This window comes from Lissotriton helveticus, chromosome 9, assembly GCF_964261635.1.
Source record: "Lissotriton helveticus chromosome 9, aLisHel1.1, whole genome shotgun sequence".
NCBI classification, from domain to species: Eukaryota; Metazoa; Chordata; class Amphibia; order Caudata; family Salamandridae; genus Lissotriton; species Lissotriton helveticus.
The window spans coordinates 1,274,064,588-1,274,086,637 of record NC_136070.1 but is presented as its reverse complement, the minus strand read 5'-3'; the positions used below and the strand labels follow the sequence as shown (position 1 = coordinate 1,274,086,637).

The 22,050-nt window shown below is 45.9% G+C and overlaps 1 protein-coding gene across 1 annotated transcript in view; it reads left to right on the top strand.

Moving 5' to 3' along the window:
* The window catches only part of TTLL3 (tubulin tyrosine ligase like 3), a 162,469-nt gene extending 142,796 nt beyond the window's left edge, over positions 1-19,673 (top strand). The window contains exons 11-15 of the mRNA XM_078661848.1: positions 923-1,112; positions 6,134-6,282; positions 9,074-9,317; positions 10,660-11,095; positions 18,762-19,673. Coding sequence (XP_078517974.1) covers positions 923-1,112; positions 6,134-6,282; positions 9,074-9,317; positions 10,660-11,095; positions 18,762-19,637 — 1,895 coding nt within the window. The 3' untranslated portion in view covers positions 19,638-19,673. The remainder of the gene's footprint in view (positions 1-922; positions 1,113-6,133; positions 6,283-9,073; positions 9,318-10,659; positions 11,096-18,761) is intronic.
* Positions 19,674-22,050: the final 2,377 nt, after the last annotated feature.

The following is a 22,050-nucleotide window of genomic DNA, read 5'->3' as shown; positions in this document are numbered from 1 at the left end:
TTTATTTAAATGCTTCGTTTAGTTAGAAGAAAATTTGCCATGCACCCAGTCTGAGTCACGTGTTCCCCGACTCGTGGGAGAACATTGCACCAAATGGTTGGGCCTACTACAGCGTGGAACATGTCGTGCTGTCATTTGAATGAATGCCTGCGCCTTGAAAGCCAAGATGGCGGCAGCCACTGCAGCTCACTGAATATAGGTGCTGGTTGGACGCGGTGTGGTTTCTCAGCTCAAGGCTAACAGTAGTGTGTTGGCAGTGTGCTGAAGAAGCCTCTAGACACTGGGAAGGGTCTGGAGGTAGAGCCAGCAGTGGAGACAGAGGGTAGAAGCAGCTGCTGGAAGTCCAGGTGTTCTGGATTCTATTCTTCCAGCATAGGGATGGTCATTCCACTATGCAGTGATGCTTCCAAAGGAACAGAAAGTAAAGCATGTGACCAACAAGAGTGACTTTTTTACGCCCAACTCTCCAGCCCATGGTGAACCCATGGAGGCCACTTCCGTGGTGCCTAAAAAATCAAAGCTTACCCTCACTCAAGGTGAGTGCCTAGTTCTGTCATCATTCAAGTATCAGGAAGGAATTTCCCGCAGAACAAACATAAACCTTGTGCTGCTGTAGGAATGACTTGCAATGAAGACTCGTCAGATGGACACAGAAAAGAAAGGGTCCTAGCTCTGGAGAAATCAGGGCTGGATCTTGAAGAAGGGGTTAAGGGGAGCCAGAAGTCTGATGAAGACATGTTTTCCTTGATTGCAAACCTTGAATTTAAGATAGAAATGTTGGCGAATACATCAAAGTGGCAGAAGTTGAAATGCGACTTTGAGATTTTGCTTTGTGCTACTGATGACACAAGGTCATCATGATGTTGTGTTGGATCACTTTGAGAGCCAGAACCAAACTCTTATCTTCTTTATTCTTCTTCAGGGGGTAAAAAAATCAGTAAGAAGAAAGCCGGGGGTCGCGTTCCAGGTCGCCTCGTTGAGACGGCGCTGCAGGCCTGCGAGCGGTACCTAAATAGCCTGGAGCACAACGATATCGACAGCGAAGCCTCCTCCGGCATGATGACCAACACTGACTGGGAAGAGTTTCTGCAGAACTACTACAAGGTCATTCAGTAAGTACTGCTAGACTACCCGAGGTGGTGGCTGAACTGCTACAAGGTTATTCAGGAAAGTAAAGCTTGACTACCACAAACGGTGGCTGAACTACTGCAGTCTCATTCAATTAGTACCAGTATTCTACCATGAGCAGGGGCTGAACTACTACAGGGTCATTCAGTAAGTAAAGCTAGACTACCCCAAGTGGTCCATGAACTGCTTCAGGGTCATTCATAAGTATTTATAGACCACCACAAGTAGTTGCAGGATTACAAGAGGGTCCTTCAATAAGAACTTCTATACTACTATGAGTAGTTGCAGAACTATTACAGGGTAATTGAGTAAGTACTTTTACACTGCCACGAGTAGTGGCTGACTACAGAGTTATTCAATGAGTATCTCAACATTACCACGAGCAATGGCAGGACGAGTACAGCATACTTTGACAAGTACTTTTGGACTACCACAAGCCTACTACAGAGTTATTCAATGAGTACCTCAACATTACCACGGGCAGTGATGAGTATGCGTCATCCAGTCAGTACTTCTAGACTACCAGGAGCAGTAGCTGTCTATAGAGTTATTCAATGAGTATCTCAACATTACCACAAGCAATGGCAAGACTAGTACTGGTTCATTCAGAGAGTGCTTCTAGACTACCACAAGCCGTGGTATGATAAATGCAGGGTCATTCAGTACGTACTTCTAGACTACCATGATCAGAGGCAGGACTCCGTAAGGGCACTCAGTGAGTACCCGGACTATGACAGGCCCATTCACTGAGTACCTCTAGAGTACCACAATCAGTGGCAGGTGTAAAACACGGCATTCATTGAGGACTCGGAAACACCCAGAAGCACTGGGAGGGCAATAACAGGGCCAGTAAGTACCGATAGACCATAAAGAGCAGGGGCGGGCCAATGACAGGGCTGTTTAATGTGAACCGCTAAACCTCCACGACCAGTCAAATAAACTTTTTTAATTCTCCTTATACTTTCTCATAAGGAGACTCTATAGTTGGGATAGGGCAAAGTAAAACATCTATTTTTATGTAATATATGAATGTAAATTGATTTTATCTATTTAATTTAAATGAGAATAAAAATGCTACTAGTAACTTAATTTCGAATGACATTTTAATTTAATTACATGCAATTAAATGTAAATTATTTTATGAAGTTTAAATTAAAAATAAATTCCCACCTAAAGTAACTTTTTGATTAAGTTTGTATTATGCATTTTAATAGGTAAAAATATGTAGTATGTAGAATTAACTAAAAATTTTGAGAAATCAATGGTATCTAAGGTAATAATATTTCATTAATTTCTGAAGAGAAATATATAGAAAAACAATGTTTCATAATGTATTAATAGCTTTGCATTTTCTTTATGTTTGTTCTTTTAATATACCTTTCACTGTCTTGGACAGGTTATACCTCAAGTCCTAATGATGATCCAGTAATGTTTGGGGATCGAAACGTCATCAACAAACTCTGTAGACCTGTCCAAATAACAATAATTTGGAGTACACAGGCTGCATACATACTGTGTAGACTATGATACACACATTGCATGTTTGTACCACCTGAGCAAATTCTTTCTTACTCCGCTGCCAATTATATACATAAAAACTATTTTTATCCCAGTCTTTCACTCCCGGAGCTGCTTCATCGGGAGCAGATCTCTCTTCCGCGGCTCAGTGAGACTGAGACGACGGAGCTGGACCTCCCTATTACTTTAGAGGAGATCAATGATGCTATATCTTGCGTGGACGGACGGATTCCCGCAGGCGTTTTACGCGGCTTACCGAGACACACTAGTTCCCCATCTTCTGGAGGTGTACGCTGAGGTGGCTGACAGGGGCTCGTTCCGCATGGAAACTGATATTACCACCATCATGGTGACCCCTAAGTCTCAGCCCCCCTCGACTCACTGCTCTGACTACCACCCCATCTCTCTCATTAGCTCAGAGGTCAAGGTGTTCGAGTCCGTTTTGGCCAACTGCCTGCGACTGCAGTTGACCAAGCTGGTCCATCCTGACCAGTGCGGCTTCATGCCCTCTCGGGGCACCAGACACTGTCTCAGGCACCTACAGCTCGCTCTAGCGAACCACTAGTTGTTGACCCCATACTTGTCGCTCCTTCTCGTTGACTTCGAGAAAGCCTTTGATTCTGTAGACTGGCGGCACCTTGAGGAGATGTTGGCAGAACTGGGATTTGTGAAATACTTCTGTAACCTGGTGAAGATTCCATACAGTAGACCGCGGGCTCGAGTGCTGGTCAATGGAGCACTGTCACGGCCCTTCCCCATCAGGATAGGTTCGAGGCAGGGATGCCTCTTCTCGCCCCTCCTCTTCGCTTTGGTAATGGAGCCCTTCGCTTGCCTCATATGGTCGGACAAGCAAATTATGGGGGGGAAAGACCTGGGCTGGGAGAGGACAAAATTGCTCTCTACGCAGACGATGTTCTGCTCTTTCTGGCCAAGCCATCGCAGTCGGGACCCTGGTGTCTTCGAGCGTTGAGTCTCTTTGAACAGGCCTCCGGCCTATGACTGAACTCTGCTAAGACCGCCCTGGTCCCCTTTCATCTCTCTAGAGATTGCTTTCCCTGGCAGACCACAATACCCCTCTGGAAACAGTCCCTTATGATCTGGGTTGCCCTCCTCCCAAACCTTGCCTGGTCGCTTAATGTAACCCCACTAGTGAAAAGGGTCCGCGCTGACCTCCTCAGATGGCAGGTGCTGCCGCTGAACCCCATTGGCAGAATAGCCTTATTCAAAATGATGATTTTACCCAGGTTCTTATATGTACTTCAGAATATACCCTTACTCTTCTCGCTGACATGGTTCAGGGATATGGACAGTCTAGCCACCAAGTTCCTTTGGGGGGGTCGGAGGCCCCGTTTGGCCCTCGCCCAATGCCAGATCTCACCCTTCGATGGAGGTTTGAGGATGACAAACTTGTATCTCTATTATTTAGCAACCTGGCTTCTCACTATACACGCCTGGTTCAACCGCGGTTGGTCAGACCCAGCACACAGAGTGGAACTACATGCCCTGGGCCTGTCTAGCATCCAGGGAATCCTGTGTGGGGACACCATTCCCAGAACCCTGCCGGCAGTAACACAGGGAGTGCTTCTGGCCTGGAGGGCCTCTCTGCGCCACACCCACTGGTCGGGCAAACTGACTCAATACACCCCACTTTGGCAGGGCACCTGGCTCCAGGAGGTCGCCAACTTATCTGGCTTTAGAGCGTGGGATCTCATTGGTGTCTCACAGCTGGGGGACATATAGGGAGGTGACCGTCTACGTGCCTTTCAGGACCTACAAACCCAGTATTCCCTACACCCTTCACAGTTTTACTGTTACTTGCAATTGCGTCACGTCCTCCGCTCGCACCTCTCAGAGGGCACCTCTCTACTGGAAAACAGCCCACCCGGAGCTCAAATCATGACCGGCAACCTGGGAAAAAGGGGGATTTCCCGCATCTATTATTCCCCCAGGAAAAACACTCCCACCACACTACACCGGCTTAGAGACCGATGGGAGGGATGGCTCAGAACCCTGGAGGATGACGATTGGAGAGACGCACTAATGACACCCAAAGCAATCACAGCCTTTGCGAGGCTTCATTTAGTCCAAATATACTCCTCCACGCCGCCTACCTTACACCGCTGCCCCTCCACCGCGTAGGGCTCCGACCTCACTCGTCATACCCTCGTTGTAGCCAACCACAAGCTGATTTTTTCCACATGGTATGGCTTTGCCCCATGGTTACACGCTTTTGAGAATCTGTGGTGGGGGAACTGACTGAGGTCCTGGGTTGGGAGGTTTCTCTTAACCCACTGAATGTGCTCCTGGGGGTTACCGGGGGGTTGGACGGATCCAGAGCAGACAAATTCTTCCTGAACACAGCCATTATGGTGGCCAACAGGGATATTGCAACGAACTGGCTAAACCCGGTTGCGCCCACCATGACACGATGGCGCAGGGGGGATTGATTGGTACGTGGCGCCGGAAAAGCCCTTGTACGAAGCCAGGGGATGCCCAAAGAAGTATCGCAAAATGTGGGGCAAATTGGTGGGGGTGATAGAAGGTTGACACTCCTCTTGGGCGGCTATGACCCCTCGGTGGGCATTCCTCTGTTTTCTTTCATTTTCTATGCCTATCCAGGATGTATTCAATGCCATAACGACACCATGTTTCTGCTGTGCACTGATGTCTTTCATTGCTGCTGGTCTTTTGTTTCCTTTTTGTTTGTTTTTTCACTAAAAATCAATAAAATTGGTTTTTAAAAAAACCAAACTATTTTTAAATTATTTGCTATTAAAATACTTTTTGCTGCATATTTCTCTTCAGAAATGAATGGAAAATTATTACCTTAGGAACCATTGTTCTCTTGAAATTGCTAATTAAGCCATATCCTGATAGATTCCAGTGTCTCCCTTAGGCTATAAAACATAACATTAATTGAAAGTAATTCAATGAAATTTTAATAAAATTATTGTTCCATTATTCTTAAATTGATAACAGTAAATTACATGCATTTATATTTTTGACTATTTTAAATAATTTATTTTAATTTAACATCATTGCCTATGGACTAATATTTTAAGTCCCTATCTCCATTATTTTCTATAGAAGGGTGTTGAAGATCAGTGGTTGGCCACGTGTAGTGCTGGACCTACTACTGTTTTTTTTGGGCAGTTGTACCTTACATTCGTAAACGTCAGTGCTTTTTTAAGAGGGTGGAGTTGTGTAAGTCTACACTTTTGAGGAACCTTACATTTGGATTTCGTGAATAGTCAAAAGAGGTAAAGTTACCCAAGGTGTAAGAGTCAATTACACATGTAAATTACTCACAAGTACAATTTACCTTTGTGACAAGCCCTTGCTGTTTTGTATATGACACACCGAGAGACAACACATTTGTTGTGAATGCTATTCCTGGGGCCAGTAGGCCGCCACTCCCAGGTTCAGTGGTGCTCCGTGGAGTGGCAAGCGCAGTCATGTGTTTTGACTTTGGCATCTCTTCTTGCAGTGATGGAGCAGTCTTGGACCAGCCAGATCAATATGCAATCCAATGCGAAGAAGTCCTAGAACAGCTGGAAGCTGTGAACCCTCAGCTGAACATCGAGGGGGAGCGGAACATCTGGATTATCAAACCCGGTGCCAAATCTCGTGGCAGAGGTAAGAATGCCGCAGGTGGTACGTGGGAGCTGCCTTTGTCGGGTGGAGACATGGCCCATACACATTCAGGTACAAGGTGTCAGAGGAAGAGTGGCCTGCAGGAACTCAGCATGAAGCCGTACAGACCCTTGGAACTCTACTAGGGCTGAGGAAGCGCCCGTGTCCCTGTAGACTGATCCAACTTTGCAGGCCTGTGTTTGAGGATACCAGCTTTTGTTTCCCATCCTGTTTACATGGAAGCAGGACAAATTCTGGATGAAAGTGATTACAGAAGTATAAATTCCCAGATAATTACAGTGTTCTAAGATACAGAATCCAAGGCTTCTGGAGATGAGGAGATTTGTCCATGATCAACTAATTTGGTCAAATGAAAAATCTAAGATTAGACTCCCAGGTCTCCCGATCCCACACTTAGCTTTAACGACCTGGCTACCTCTTCCGTCACCATTTGCCATCAGAGCAGGGTTACTAGATTAATCCATATAATCAGGGGCCCTGCCTTACTTTTAAATTTTAATTTCACAATCTAATACATTCTCAGTCTTGCACCATGGTTCACCGCAATTGAACAATTTGCCCTAAAGTTGTAGACTATGGTGGTTTAGAGAATCAACATCTAAAATGAAATGTGATGTCCCTCATGACATGGGCTCACCTAGTAGCCTTATATGAGTGTTTCTAGCTCACTGTCATAAACACCATGACAGTTCCATTTTAAATCTCTTCTATTTTTATCCTAAGGTTCCTTTCAAAGCCATTTATCTCTTTTTTTTAAAGTGTGAAGTTCTGAGACGTGCACAAATGTTGGCATCATGTCTATATAGGCTGGCATACTTTATTGTGTTTCAGTTATAGGTGCTGCCATTATGTTATGGACGCTCACTGTGCTAGCTGACATGTTTTTATTGTTTATAGTTATACTTACTTAGATACTGCCCGATATGTCGACCAGGAATGTAGGACAGCAATGAAGGAACTCCAGTTCTCGTCTGTCTTGTGCAAGTTTCTGTGGTTCAGGGTCTTCATTTCTGCTTCCACAGTTCACCTCCAGTGTTTCTTTGGCCTGCCTCTCTTCCGGTGGCGTTCTGGGGGCTGCTGTTGTGATGGAGTATTGTTCTCTTCTGATGTGCGTCCTATCCATTGCTTCTCTTCCGTTGACCTTCTGGCGGTCCATTGGAGAGCTGCTGTTGTGATGGAGTCTTGTTCTCTTCTGATGTGCATCCTATCCTTTGCTTCTCTTCCGTTGGCCGACTGGCGGTCCATTGGAGAGCTGCTGTTGTGATGGAGTCTTGTTCTCTTCTGATGGTGTGTCCTGTCTGTCTCCATCTTTTTCTCCTAATGATGGTGTCCATGCTCTCTTGCTTGCATCTGGTGAGCAGTTCCTGGTTGGCGATAGTTCGCTGCCAGAACATGCGCTGGATTTTTTGCAGTCTACTGGTGTGGAAGGCTGACAGTTTAGTGATGTCACTCTGCAGCATCCGCCCGCATTCTGATCCGTACAAGAGTGTGGATAGAATGTGGTTCTTGTAAAGCCTCATCTTGGTGTTGGTGCGGTGCTGAGATGGCCTTTTCACATTGTTCGGCATCCTGAAGGCATTCCTGGCCTTGTTCAGTCTACTCTTGATGTCACTGCTTGTCCCCCCATCATGTCTGGTTGTGCTGCTTCGGTAGATTGGGCTCGATTCACAATAGTAATCTGAGACAAAATCCTAACTTTACGACTTTCGGTATTCACAAAGGGCATTTAGGAGTAGTAAAGTTAGGAATCCTTTTGTGAATCGGGCCCGTAGTGTTTATAGTTATAGGTGTTATAGGAGCATATAATCAATATGCTAATTGAGATGACACATTTGTCATCTCCCTGTTTAGGCTTGTTGAGACTAGTACAGTTTGGTTTTATAAATAAAGAGATAAGAGCGGTGATCAGATACTATAAAAACCTAGATATGACAATAGGTTAGAAGGACTTCGTAATAGGACTATCCATCGAAAGGTCACGCTAGTTTGCAGTGCCAACCAGTGCAGAAAAGTGGTCTTCAGCCCAGCAGCGATAGAGAATAGCTCAGTTGCTATTTTCGCATCGAAAACAAATATGCCTTGTGACCCATCTTCAGAAACGTGATTCACAGGCTTGCTATTTAGTGCTTTGGTGAAAATTTAGCATAGCACCTAGAAATAGCTTTAGGGTGTTAGGATGTTAAGAACTCGCTCACCATGTTACAAATGCTCTTGCTGCTTCACTGAACAAGGCATGCACCGCTATATTACCCTTTGCATTCTGTATGGTTACTGTTCATATTTTATTCACTACTCTAGGATTTTAAAATAAACATTTTGAGGTATCTCTCCTGTTTGTTAGTGCTATTTTGAGTGTGCTATTCATTGACAAAAGAGCGTTTGGGGTTCCACTGTGTCCCTGAACTTATCTTGCAGAACTGTACATTACCAGAAACACTTCCTGCACAGTATTGCTCAGTGGGTTGTTTATGGGTTGCTGTCCAACTGGATTTCTAAATCTCATTGGTGCATTGAATGAGTCTTTATGCCAGAAGGTTGGAAATCCTACTTCTGATGCTCTGGCGAGGCGGGGAGGGGGGGCAGATCGTACTAAACACCTTGCTGAATGTTAGCCGCTCGCTAAGAGTATAATCGATCATCATTCTGGACTTGTTGTCCTTCAGTCTCTTGTTTCCCTTCTTATCCTCCTTTCCGATTGACACGTTTCTTCAAGGGCGAGAATCCTCCTAAATTAGCCCTATTTCATGAATCGCTTGCCCACTTTCTTGGCCAGGCATCATCTGCATGGACCGCCTGGAGGAGATACTGAAGCTGGTAGACGGTGATGCCATGATCGTGAAAGACGGCAAGTGGGTGGTGCAGAAGTACATCGAGAGGCCGCTGCTCCTCTTCGGCACAAAGTTCGACCTGCGGCAGTGGTTCCTGGTGACCGACTGGAACCCTCTGACCATCTGGTTCTACCGTGAGAGCTATATCCGCTTTTCCACGCAGCCTTTCTCACTGGAGAATCTCGACACGTAAGTGAAAGAGAAAAGTATCGTACAGTGTACGCTGAGCGCAGTTTTGGAAATTTACTCTAAATGTAGACAGACGCCTATGGCAGGACATTTGCAACTAAGTTTTCTAAATCCACACTCAGGACCTAATTTATCATTTGGTGGACGAAGTTTACTCCATCAGGATGTTACAGGACAGCACCTCTGTCATCCATAGGGACCTACACTTGCCAAAGTTAGAGTTGTCTACCAGCTCTGTGGATGAATCTCTACTTTGACAAGAACCTCTGTCATATTGATTCCTGTCAATGTAGGAAAAGTTTGATGAATGGGATTATCAGCCATGGTTGCACCCGTCAAACTTTTAACCCTTTAGCTGCGGCGGCTATTCTGCCGCAGTGCTAAGTGGGAGGGGGGGCGCGCGGCGCTCCCGTGCTCGTGACGGAACCGCTCCGTCACGAGCCTCGGGTGGGCTGTGCTTGTGACGGAACGGTTCCGTCACGGCCCCACCCGCCCAATAGAACCCTCAGCGCAGGTGCGGAATTCGCGCCGCGCAGGCGCGGCGAGCGGGCCGTGACGGAACCGTTCCGTCACCAGCAAGCCCACCCGAGGCTTGTGACGGAACGGTTCCATCACAAGCACCCAAGGGGTTAAAAAGATGTTTGATTTTAAAAAACAGAAAACTAAAGATTTTTGTTTTAAAAAAATAGAAAATGAATGCTCCCCCACCCCCTGGATGTTTACTCCCAGGGTGTGAGGTTCATTATTGTTTTTTTCCTGCCCCTTACCGCTAACTTTTTCCAGGTGGCGAAAGAGAGGAAAAACAAGGCTTGACACTGTCCAACATAAAAGTGTGAATAGTATAAAGCCCTCCTCTGACAGCCCCTACCCTGTCCGGCCATCAGAGCAAGTATTCTGTGGACAGAGCCAACTAAGGCTCTTTCGATGGAATACTTACCAGTCCACTTGACTCCTCATGAGGCAGGTGGACAGAGCGTTTTGTGGACAGGGTACTTTGTCACACTTGCGAAGGAGCGCCTTGTCCACCTAACTCTAAATCAGGGCAACAGTTCTTGTTCTTAGCTAAAACCCTGAAGTGAATAGTAAAAGAAATATAACAGGTAGAAGTTAAGCAAAGTGGGACACATGTAGAATAAATGATATTTTGAGTTTCTCTGGGGTACTTACTAGCTCGTCCTGCTTGTGCCTACCTATTTGGCTCTATTGACCAGGCCATGAACCTCTTGAGATTGTGTGAGTGGTACACTTAAAAAAGAAGTGTCCATGTACCAGCATGCTTTGCCTTGTGAGAGAGCCCTGATGTTCACAACTAAAGCAGCAATATGTTCTCTTCTCGTTCTAGCGCTATCCATCTCTGCAATAACTCAATCCAGAAGCACTTTGAGAACTCCATGAGGCGACACCCCCAGGTCCCCGCAGACAACATGTGGTCGAGTGAGCAGTTCCGGGTCTACCTGCAGGAGCAGGAGTCTCGAGACGTCTGGACGGAGGTCATTGTCCCGGGTATGCGGGCCGCCGTGATCAATGCCATGCAGACTGCTCAGGACGTGGTGGAGTTCCGCAAGAACAGCTTTGAGTTGTACGGCGCGGACTTCATGTTTGGTGAGAACTTCCACCCCTGGCTGATTGAGATCAATGCCAGCCCAACCATGGCGCCATCCACAGCGGTGACGACCAGGCTCTGCGGGAGCGTACAAGAAGATACGCTTCGAGTCGTGATCGATCGCAAGCAAGATCGCAACTGCGACATAGGAGGCTTCGACCTGATATTCAAGCAGGCAAGTGTCCTTGGAGGAATATTCTCAGGAGACTGCACCCTCTTTTTTATGTCTGTTTAGCAAAACATCCCAGTCATGTCTAAGTGACCAACCTCTCCATAGTCATGGTCTAGCTTTCCCTAACTATTCTCTGGGTCTGTTCTAGCTGGCCCTTCGCGTGTACCTGTCCACTGTCCCATCCTTGATATATGTTCTGTTCTTCTTCAGGTTGTTAACCACCCTGTCTATAAGCAGCCATTGGCTCAGTCCTATCTCTCATGTTACATCTGAACTACCATCACTTGCATTTGTTGTAGTTTTTTGTTTATTAATTTATTAATTAAGGAGTTGCTTTTATGAACCTGCCTGCTGGCATTGGGTATCGTCAGAGCGCTGACAGATAAGGAAATACAGCTTGATTGCTGGAAGGGCAAGTGAGTCTTGGCACGGATTCTCGATCTGCTCGCCTCTGTACGACTCCAGGTCGGAACAGGAAGCAGGCAGCCAGGCTCCCACCCCTAAGCCAATCACAATGCTGCAACGCAGCGTTGTGATTGGTCTGAGCTCTGTGACATGGCGGGGCTGGAGGGGTGGACATGTTCTCCGTGCAGGCTGTAATGCAGCCTGCATGGAGAACAGGGAAGTGCGCATGACTGTTTTGGGCTGCCCGAGAGGGCTGACCAGTCATTGCGCACAAGAGTGTTCTACCACTCCTTCCCTCGCCAAAAGTACAACCTTGAGGCAACAGCATTAAGGTGCACAGCCGTACAGGTACCTGTCAGGGCAAGGTGCCATGCAGGTGCATTATGGGTGCTGGAGAGACACGATGAGCACAGGATGTGAGCGGGTGGGGCGGCATTGGGTGTTATGGTGCATCAGATGAGACTCCTCCAAATATGAATTCTTTTAAACAGTGGTTCTTAACCTTTTGACTTCTGGGGACCCCCACTTAATCATTAATGGAACCCGGGAACCCCCACTAAATCATTATTGGAATCTGGGGACCACCCCCACTGAGTCATAACTGGAAGCCGGGGACCCTGGTGTAAGCATTGCCGATGATTTAAACCACAAAACCCAGAAAAAGCATTCATCAAACAAATACACAAATTATAATGCATTTTATTTAATTTGCAAACACATATCAATAAATTTTAAAAAATCAAAATTTTATTTTTAATTAAAAAGTTGGATCTTTTCTAAATTCAGTTGAGGCCACTCATTGTCCATACTACATTCTGTTTGATGCACGTGCACTGCTCCCACAAATCAATCTGAGGGTACTAATTTAGGGGTATATTTACAAGCCCCTTGCGCCACTTTTGCATCATTTTTAACATGGGAAAAATGACGCAAAAGTGGTGCAAGGGACGTGTAAATAAACCCCTTAATTTTTAGCCCCCAATTTCATATTCCTTCACATTTACAGTATGTTTTAAAATTTTCAATTGTACATATAGCTTCTTTATTTGCCTACACTTTATTAATCTTTTAATATTATTTAATTTTCTAAGTAGTCGCGACCCCCTGAGGAGGTCCCCGGACCACAGTTTAGGAATCACTGCTTCAATACAATTTGTCTTTCTAAAACCCTTTTGGGTAATGAACTTTGCTCTACAAATGACCATAACTTATGAAACAGTGAGCCTCTTGTATTGCAGCTTGGGTTTACTTACTGTTTAAATCAATCAGGATTTATAAAGCGGACTAATCGCCCGATAGGGTGTCCAGGCGATTGCAAGTCCTGGAGGCTCATTCGAACAGCCAGGTCTTGTGGGCCATTTGGAATTCCGGAAGTGAGGTGATGGTTAGGAGGTGCGTGGGGAGGCTGCAATGTGGGAGAAGCAGCGTCCCCCACTTCTGCTTCAGTCGATGCGGGGAGTGTGGGCAAGTGAAAGGAAGGCCGAGCATAGTCTTCTCAATGATTGGTGGAAGTTCAGGCGGTGGGTCCTTGGTTGTGTGGAGCCTTGTGTGCGTGGGTCAGCAGCTTGAATTTGCATATCTTCTGTATGGGGAGCCAGTGGAGTTGCCTGAGGTGGGGTGTGATGTGGGTTTGCCGGGTAACGCCGAGGATGTGTCTGGCTGCGGCATTCTGTATGGTCTGAAGTCTATGTACAAGGTGTGCGGCGATTTCTACGTAGAGGGCATTGACCTAGTCCAGTTGACTGGTGATGAGGGCCTGTGTCATGGTGCGTATTGTGTGTAAGGGTAGCCATAGCATGCACAGAGTGACGAAGCAGGTGGGGGACACGGCGTTGATCTGTGATTTCATGGTGTGCTTGTTGTCAGTGATAATTCCAAGGTTTCTGGCGTGTTTGGAGGGAGTGGGTGTGGGTCCAAGGTCTGATGGCCACCTGGAGTCGTTCCATGTGTTGCTGCTGTTGCCAAAGATCAGATCAGTACTTCTGTCTTGTCTGTGTTCAGGTGCAGACAGTTGTTCTTCATCCAGTGCGTGACATTTGTCATGCATCTGTAGAAGTTGGTTCTGATTGTGGTGGGGTCGCCGTTGAGTGAGAGGATGAGTTGGGTGTTGTTTGTGTAGGAAATTATGTTGCGACCGTGGGACCTGATGATGTTGGCCAGCAGGGTCATATATGTGTTGAAGAGGGCGGGGCTGAGGGATGAGCCCTGGGGTACACTGGAGGTGATTTCCTTGGGTTCAGAGGTGAAAGCTGGGTTTGTTCGATGAGGAAGGAAGTTATTTATCTGAGCGTGCCCACTTGGATGCCAATGTGATGTAGTCATTTTATCAGCGTTTGATGGGATACGGTGTTGAAGACTGCCTGATCAGGGCAGTTTCTGTGCTGTGATTGCTGATGAAATTTAGTGTGTAAACCCTCACTGGTAGCTTTCAATAAACATCGGCGGGCAGGGTTTGTCTCCAGTATTCTCCATCCCAAGGGTGCCCATATAGTGGACCATGTCCAATGATGAATAACCTCCATGAGAGTTCATTTACGAGTCTGTGGACAAAAGGTCATGGAGTCAGCAACCTTCATAGCTTCTTCCTTTACAGCATATTTCAGCAGAACTTGATTCAAGGGCCAGGAGATGTTTGCCAAGACAACTTATAAAGGCTATTCCTAGAAACCCAGGCCCACATTCATCACAGTGTTGCATTGCCCTTGCGCTGTACGGGGGTCGCAAGGGCGACGCAACTCTAAAGTCAGATTTATGAACCATGCAATGCCAGCTTGCAGGGCCCTGCATGGATTGATAAATCTGGAATAGCGCAAGGCAGCTCAAACCCCTGCCTTGGGTTATTCTGCCCCCAGGGAGCGTTCCATGTGTGGAGCATGGGTGTTCCTATGCAGGGATGTTGGTGCATTTCTAGATTTAACATGAGTGGTAGATCTAGGAATGCATCAAAATGCTACGCCTTCCCAGGGGAGGCGTAACAAAGAGAGATATCTTTCTTTCTTCTCATTCTGCTAAAGAGAAAAGTGCTTCAGGGGATTGTTTTTGTCAGGAAGGTGCCCCTCTCTCCACAAAAACAATCCTGCTTACAACTCATGCGCCCTTACACCATGATCCAAGGGTGCCTGTATTGGCGCTAGGCACCAGCACAATGAAATGCACTGTATAATGTTAAATACAGCACATTTCTGCCCTTTCACGCAGCGCAGCCAGGTGGCTTGCTGTGTTGCTCTGGGTGAAAGATTGGTAAATTTGGCCCCAGAGTCTCTGATTGTCTTCAAATATTGCTGTTGGTAAGCTTATGGTGTCATGAAACGCCCCTTGAGGGGGAGCAGCTGTGACAACCTGGAGCAATAACATATTATAGTTGAGACACAAGAATACACACATATTACCATATATGTTACATATACTATAGAGCCGGAAATAATGGCTTTCCAGTTATGGTTAAGTTGGTGTTTGTTATGGAAATGTCTTATTTGTTTCTTCTAATAAACTTGGACCTATTTAAGAATTCTGCTTAAAAATGAGCAACGACTTGGAGAAGTGTGGCTCAATGGTTAGAGCGGCAGACCCTGATGCAGAGGTCTGCCCCGGGACCAGGGTTCAAATCCCGCCTCGGCGTGTCTTGGGCTCAATTTCCTCGGACCGATAATTCTCGCCTCAGTGCCAATTCTAATCATGGGTCCCACTCTGCAACTCTGGGCAATAGTTTGCTTAATCTCCACAACGGCCCCAACAGCGCTTGGATGCCTGGCTTCACCTTGGGGGTGCCCAGGAGTGGGCACTTCACAGGGAAAGGCCAGGAAGGGTTCCTCAGCGGTATTCGTACAAGCGCCAAGATGCCTCATGGGTGATTCGTGCGCTATACAAGTACTACAACATTTGCATTTACACCGTTGCAGGTCAGATTGTGGGTTCAAAGTTGGCTCAAAGTTTTGTGCAGATTGCTTGGGTGTAGATGAGAGGTTCAAATGATCCATAAGTACCATCACTGACTTTAAGATTTTAAGCCCAACAGGATTTTATTTTGTTTACCAAAAACTGCGAACAGAGTCCAGAACAAAACTTAACATCATGCAAGAACTTTCATCTGAATGTGTCATTTATTTTGCATTGTTGTGAATCCGTTTGAGAGATTTTTCAAAAGCTAGTTAGGCCGTTAAGAATTCGATTGATGTGTATTTAGACCATTAGTTTCACAAACCTTTTCCAGATCGAAAGTCCTTTAATAGAAGTAGAAGCAGATAGGCCAAGTGAGAGGGCCTGTGTCAGCCTTGAGGCAGGCGTAAGATATCGATGCAATGGGGTGCACTGAAATAGTGTAGATCCCAATGCGCCACTTCTACGTGGCTTTAGCGGGGGATTGCCCACCCTGCATACATTAAACCTGATGCAGGTATAATGTAGCGCAGGGGTTTAAAAATGATGCATCTAGCTAGATTCATCACTTTGTAAATAGAGTGCAACTTGGCGCATTGTTTACGCCGCTGAGGCGTCACAAAAAGTGACGTAACGAGAGCATAAAGGAGTTGCAAGGCCTCATAAATAGGCCCCCATGTGTTTTGTGTGGAAACACCTAAGCACCACCCTGGGGCATACGAATGCCATGCAGTGATTTGAGCTGTGTTGCATTCCCTGGATTTGTCAAGCCATTCAGGGTCTTAAAAGGGGGCCTTGCCTGCCTTGATAATTTGCATCTTGATGATTGCGTTGCTTTTGCATCCGTTACGTGGTGCAAAAGTGATGCAACCCCTTGATAAATGTGGCCCAGGATGTGCCCAGTATTAGGAAGGCAGCCCTTCATCCCCTTAAAGTAATAGAGGGCCCGATTCACAGAACTAACTTAAGACAAAATCCTAAACGTAATACTTTTGGTATGCACAGAAGTTAGGATTTGGTCTTAAGTTTGTCTTAAGAGAAACTTAAGACAGACTTAAGACAGACTTAAGACAAAATCCTAACTTCTGTGAATACCAAAAGTAGTAAGTTTAGGATTTTGTCTTAAGTTAGTTCTGTGAATCGGGCCCAGAGGGAGTAGCCCAGCTCTCCAAGGGACAAGGTACCAACACAAACAGTGTGAAACGAAAATTCCCTTGGATCTAATGTCACCAACAACAACCATTAAACTTTACCATTCAACATTAGATCCATACCAGTGCCACAATAGGAACCACCACAGTTATAAGTATAAACACATCTTAATTGAAACTCACAATTTATAGGAAATTATTCAAATTTATTTCTTGGTCAGTATAAAAAATGTTAAAAACACGATGATAAAAATAAATCACATTAACAATCCCAAAGCAATAATAAAATGATTAAAAAACATCACAAAAAGAGACATTATTTGGTGATTCACTTCGAGAACATCCCAGATAATTAATTTGTTAGAATCTATTGGCAACTTCAGGCTAGTATCAGTTAGTCCCAACACAATAGTCCCTCGAATTTAATCAAAACAATAGCATCGAGAGATGAAAGTCAGAACCAAATAATAGGGCTGCTAACGATTTTAAGGGGCATTCGCAGTTGGAGGATAAACACCCAAACTGTTGGACTGGCTGATCTAGGAAGCCTTTCACATAAGCGCCACATAGGATTATAAACAGAAAGACATTTTGCGGCCATTTGGAAGACCCTATGCAGCTTTTGGCCCTAGGAATCTTGTAGATATATATGAATTTTTAATGTTATAAGAGTAAAAATGAGACAATCAGCTACCCTTGTCTTGAAAAAGGTGGTGCACATCAGGCAGCACACCGAAACGCGTCGACGCTGTTGTTTTGATTAAATTCGAGGGACTATTGGGTTGGGACTAACTGATACTAGCCTGACTTTGCCAATAGATTCTAACGAATTAATTATCTGGGATGCTTTCGAAGTGAATCACCAAATAATGTCTCTTTTTGTGAAGTTTTTAAATATTTTTATTATTGCTTTGGGATTGTTAATGTGATTTATTTTTATCGTCGTGTTTTTAACATTTTTTCCTATAAATTGTGAGTTTCAATTAAGATGTGTTTATACTTATAACTGTGGGGGTTCCTTTTGTGGCACTGGTCTGGATGTAATGTTGAATGGTAAAGTTTAACGGTTGTTGTTAGTGACATTAGTTCCAAGGGAATTTTCATTTCACACAGCCCTTTATCCCCACCTTTATCAAAGCCATGTTTCAGAGACCCTGTCCCCAGTGCCTACTTGACAAATGGAGTGACCTTGGCTAAGCACCATGTACAGGATTCCCTCTGTACTCAGCACAGGGTGTTGTATTAGATCCTGTACCCATGCCTGCAATGACAACCAGACAGAGCCTACGACTGTGTTAAGGGGGCTGTGGGCACAAGGGAAGGCCTTCGTGAACCGCACCCCACCCTGCTTGCTGGGTACAACCCTTGAACTTGCCCAGTGGGCAGTGTCCATATTGCTTGAGGGTTGGTTACGCCCTTTGGCCATACCTCAGCCCCCCAGTACCAGCTAGAGAGAGAACTCGGACGACGTTTTTTGACTTCTGGTTGGTCAGTAGTTCTCAATGGAGAATGCAAAGTCGGCGCCCTTATAACCTCCCCCGCCCCGTTTCCCACACATGCCCCCCACTGACCAATAATAAATGTAAGTGGACATAGAATATTTTAGAGTTTGACAGTTTCTTATAGAAAATTCCAAGTTATAAACATTCCAAACAATCTTTGGCACTCTAACTGCTGCACTACCTGGAGACACACCCTGTTCATGACCAGACCCCATAGGGATAGCAACACAAAGGGAGGTTTATATTTAGGAGTAAGTTAGGCCTAGAGGTAGAGGTAGGATTACGTTTAGGAGTTGAATAAGGTTTAGGGCTAGGAGGAGGGGCCTGTTAGGGAGTAGCTTTAGGTACAGAGGGATGATAGAGGTAGGTTTAGGGTTAAGGTTAGAAGAAGGGTAAGGTAGGGTTAGTGGTATAGAGTTTGGAGAAGGGGCACGGTTACTGAGTGGCTTTACGTGCCCAGAAATAAGTTAGGGTTGAGGCAGGATAGTGTTAGCAATAAAGAGGCTGGGGAAAAGGCGCAGGCAGGGGCTAGGTTTAGGTGCGTGTGGTAGGTTTTAGAAGCCCACCTCATTATCTGAACAGGTACTTCCAAAGCTGTAGTTTGAGAGTCTCTGATTACATCTCTTCCAGGGCAGTGCTAAGAGATAAGGAATGAATAGGTTTGCATGTAAAATGTACAAGTACATGTATTCTTTATGAGAAAGTCAGAGTAAATGTCCTCTCCTTGTCTCCCAGGCTGCAGTGGATGTGCCCCAGTACGTGGGGATCAACCTTATGGTGGAAGGTTCAACCGTCAGGAAACCACATGCTCTATGCCAACGAAATGCTGTCGGCCAAAGTGTCGGTGTGGGGAGTATACGAACCCAGCAGTACAGCTACAAAGCCTCTGCTGCCTACACAACCGCCATGACTGGGCCTCAACACAACAACAAGCATGCCTCCGCTGCTCCTCTGGGCTCCTCCCTAACTTTCGGCAAGTCCGCTGTGGTTACGAGAGACCACCGACCCACCCCAAGCGTCAAGATTGCTGCCCCAGGAAAAGAGAATAAAGCCAAAGTGGAGTCTGAGCCTAAGACCCCAGCAGAGGCCATGGAGCACCTGAAGCCCACGGGCAAGGTGGGATCCCAGAGGAGAAAGGAAATAATGTTACCTCATGGCACCGCAGTATTCAAGGGTGACATCCTGGGGCCACCCCGCCCACGCATGTTGACAGCACCAAAGCTTACCCAAAGAAGCCCCATGGAGAAACCACCAAAGCTAAAGGTCTCACAGGCGCCCAGAGAAGCCTGCTGCTTAGGGGTGAGGTTTGCCAGCTTGGACACAGGGGACTTCCAAGTGCTGAAGAAGGCCCGGTGTACAGGTAAGAAGCTGCCAGCTCCAAAAACACGTGCATTCACATTGGGCGCACCTCCGAGAAAGAAGAGAGCCACTAGAATCATTTCTACGCTTGTGCTGGAGCTGCAGACCAAACGTTTGCACACCTCTCCGCGCAGAGCGACCCGGCCGATAACCACAGTTGCTCATGCCTCCGCGAAAAAGGCAGTGTCCACACCCTCTACGGTTAGTTTAGTGTCGTCGGAGCACCTTGTTGACTCTGACACCCTACTGTAATAAAAGGAAGCGACTTGTCATCACCCTGCAGCTCCCAAAGGCCATTGTGTTCACTGAGAAGTTTTAATAAAATTTATTTATTATTAAGACCAGCCTGTGTGATTACAATTTTGAAAACTGGGCTAAGTCAGAGGGCATCATGAGAGAATTCTGTATTTAATGTTGAGGCTAAATTACTAATTGTGCCAGACTTCATCTCTCTATAATGCCCCAGACTGGGGTGTTGGAGAAAGTAACACCTTAAAGATCACATACATTAGTATATGAAGACCTTTCCTGTGTGTTGAAAATGCAAAGCATTATCAGAATTGACAATGAAGTGCTTAACTACCCCCTGTTGCAATTGCTGTAGAATATACTAAAACCCTCTGCGTTGACAATGATAGAGAGAAACCCCAATGTTGCATGTTGAGAGCATCTGTGTAGCGCCTTAGCCACAGTTATAAAAGCTCTTCTGAATGGAGAAGAAGAGAGCGCAAGTCTGTGTTCTCTTCTTGGAACACACTAACACACTCTTTTAAGCGATGTGTTATGATTCCAAGGGTACTCTTAGGACCGATCGGATATTGATCCCTTCCACTTCTATTATACGTTTCGGTTGGATTTTTGAATTTTGTAGGTCTGGAGTTGGGTTTTCTTTGTCCATTGGTTGATTTAAGTTAGGTGCTCACACCTTGGGGAACTGTGCACTGGTAGGTGGAGCTCTCCCTTGGCTTTTTCCATCTCTTTCCCCAATTCAAGGCTTCCTTAATTGATGGATGTTCGCTTGAAGGGCCCTTACTTTGCCTGCTTGGATCCTGACCATGTCTGTCTTTAAGGGGAGTCTTTTGGTTGGGTGGGCTTCCTGTTTCTTCATGGCATAATCTCCTTTGCATATCTCTTTTCAAGGGTCTGGCCATTGAGTGCAATATGTCTCCTGCTTTGACCTGGTTTCATGTTGAGAACAGAAGGCTACTTGTCCCCTGTCTTCGCTTTGTGATAGAGGCCTGGACTGACCTATCATGGCTAGTAGTTTAACGGGCGATTCTTCGTCTGCTTGGGTTTTCCAGATATTCATTTGGTTGGTCTAAAAGCAGATGTTTGAATATCCCATGGCCCATTTAGTCTGTGCTTAAAATCTCACAATAGTGGGATGTTTTAAGACTGCAGAGCACATAAGATTTTTGGCCATGGTTTGTAAATATATGTAAATAAACCATAAGACAAACAAGTTATGCTAATACCAGACCACATTTACACGTATTGGTTGCTAAAACACGTAAGGAAGGAAATAAGCAAACTCTGAGCTTCGGAGGAAAAGTAAAACTTCATAATATTGGTTCCAAGATGTCTGGTCCTCCTGATAATGAAGCGTAAAAGGTGTGACCGGACCAACCTGCTCGATGCTCTGGCCATTCTGTAAGGAGCCCTTGGGTGTCACCTGAAGCGCGCTCCTCTTCAAGAAGATGGGGGTACCTCTTTTTGAGAAACTGCGAATACCTGTTTCCTATTTGTGAAATGTCTAAAATGTTATGAGAGCTTTCCCATTATTTGAGGCACATGTTTCCATTGGCTATGGTACCTCCTATGACCCGCGAGATGGTAGGCCGTCCAATCCACACAGCAGAGCATGGGCATACTTAGGGTAAAAGAAGAGATTTCCTTAAAAACAATATTAAGAAAGGAGTAGTGCCTGGTAAGAGTTGGAAGTCTGATCAATTGACAATGCTTGTGTGTTAGCACAGGCTTTGATGAGGCACAATCTATATGTAACCAACCTACCTGTGGTGGGCTGGGAAATATGCTTTTATCTACATTTTCTATCTCATGGGTACACTGTGAGCAGACTGTCACCACATGGGGATTTTTAAGATTACAGTTGTGTCCCAGGTTCATTCTAAGCCAGTTTACAGGAAGACGTAAAGCGAGACACGATGATTGGTTGGAGACTTCTTTTGAGGACCCCATCTATTGGATCTCTGGAGTACAGCGATTGCTGCTCATGTTCTCCTTGACCATGTCAAGGTGTTTGGCCAGACCCCCTGGGAGACTTCACACCATACCTAGTGGGTGTCATCTTGGCCATACTCTGCGCACAGTTCCCCCCGGGCTCCAGAGCATGCAGACCAACCCTTCAGCAGGGCCCAGTGGGTGCCGCTTGTTGGGAATGGCCATTGGAAGCTCTTTCAGAAGCACCAGCTCAATATGTGGCCAGCTCTGATCCTGCAGCCTTTTCAGAGCAATCTGTCAGACACTTGATCGACTTCACCCCATCAGTACCTTCCCACCAGAAGCGAAACTGTCAACTTGGCTGGCCCTACCATGAGCATCAGTAGGTGAGCCTGGCAAGTGATAGACTCACCAGTGAGCGGAGCTGTTGACTGTGCCCCACATGGCACGCGCCAGTAGTGTTTGGAAACCCAGGTGTAGGTGC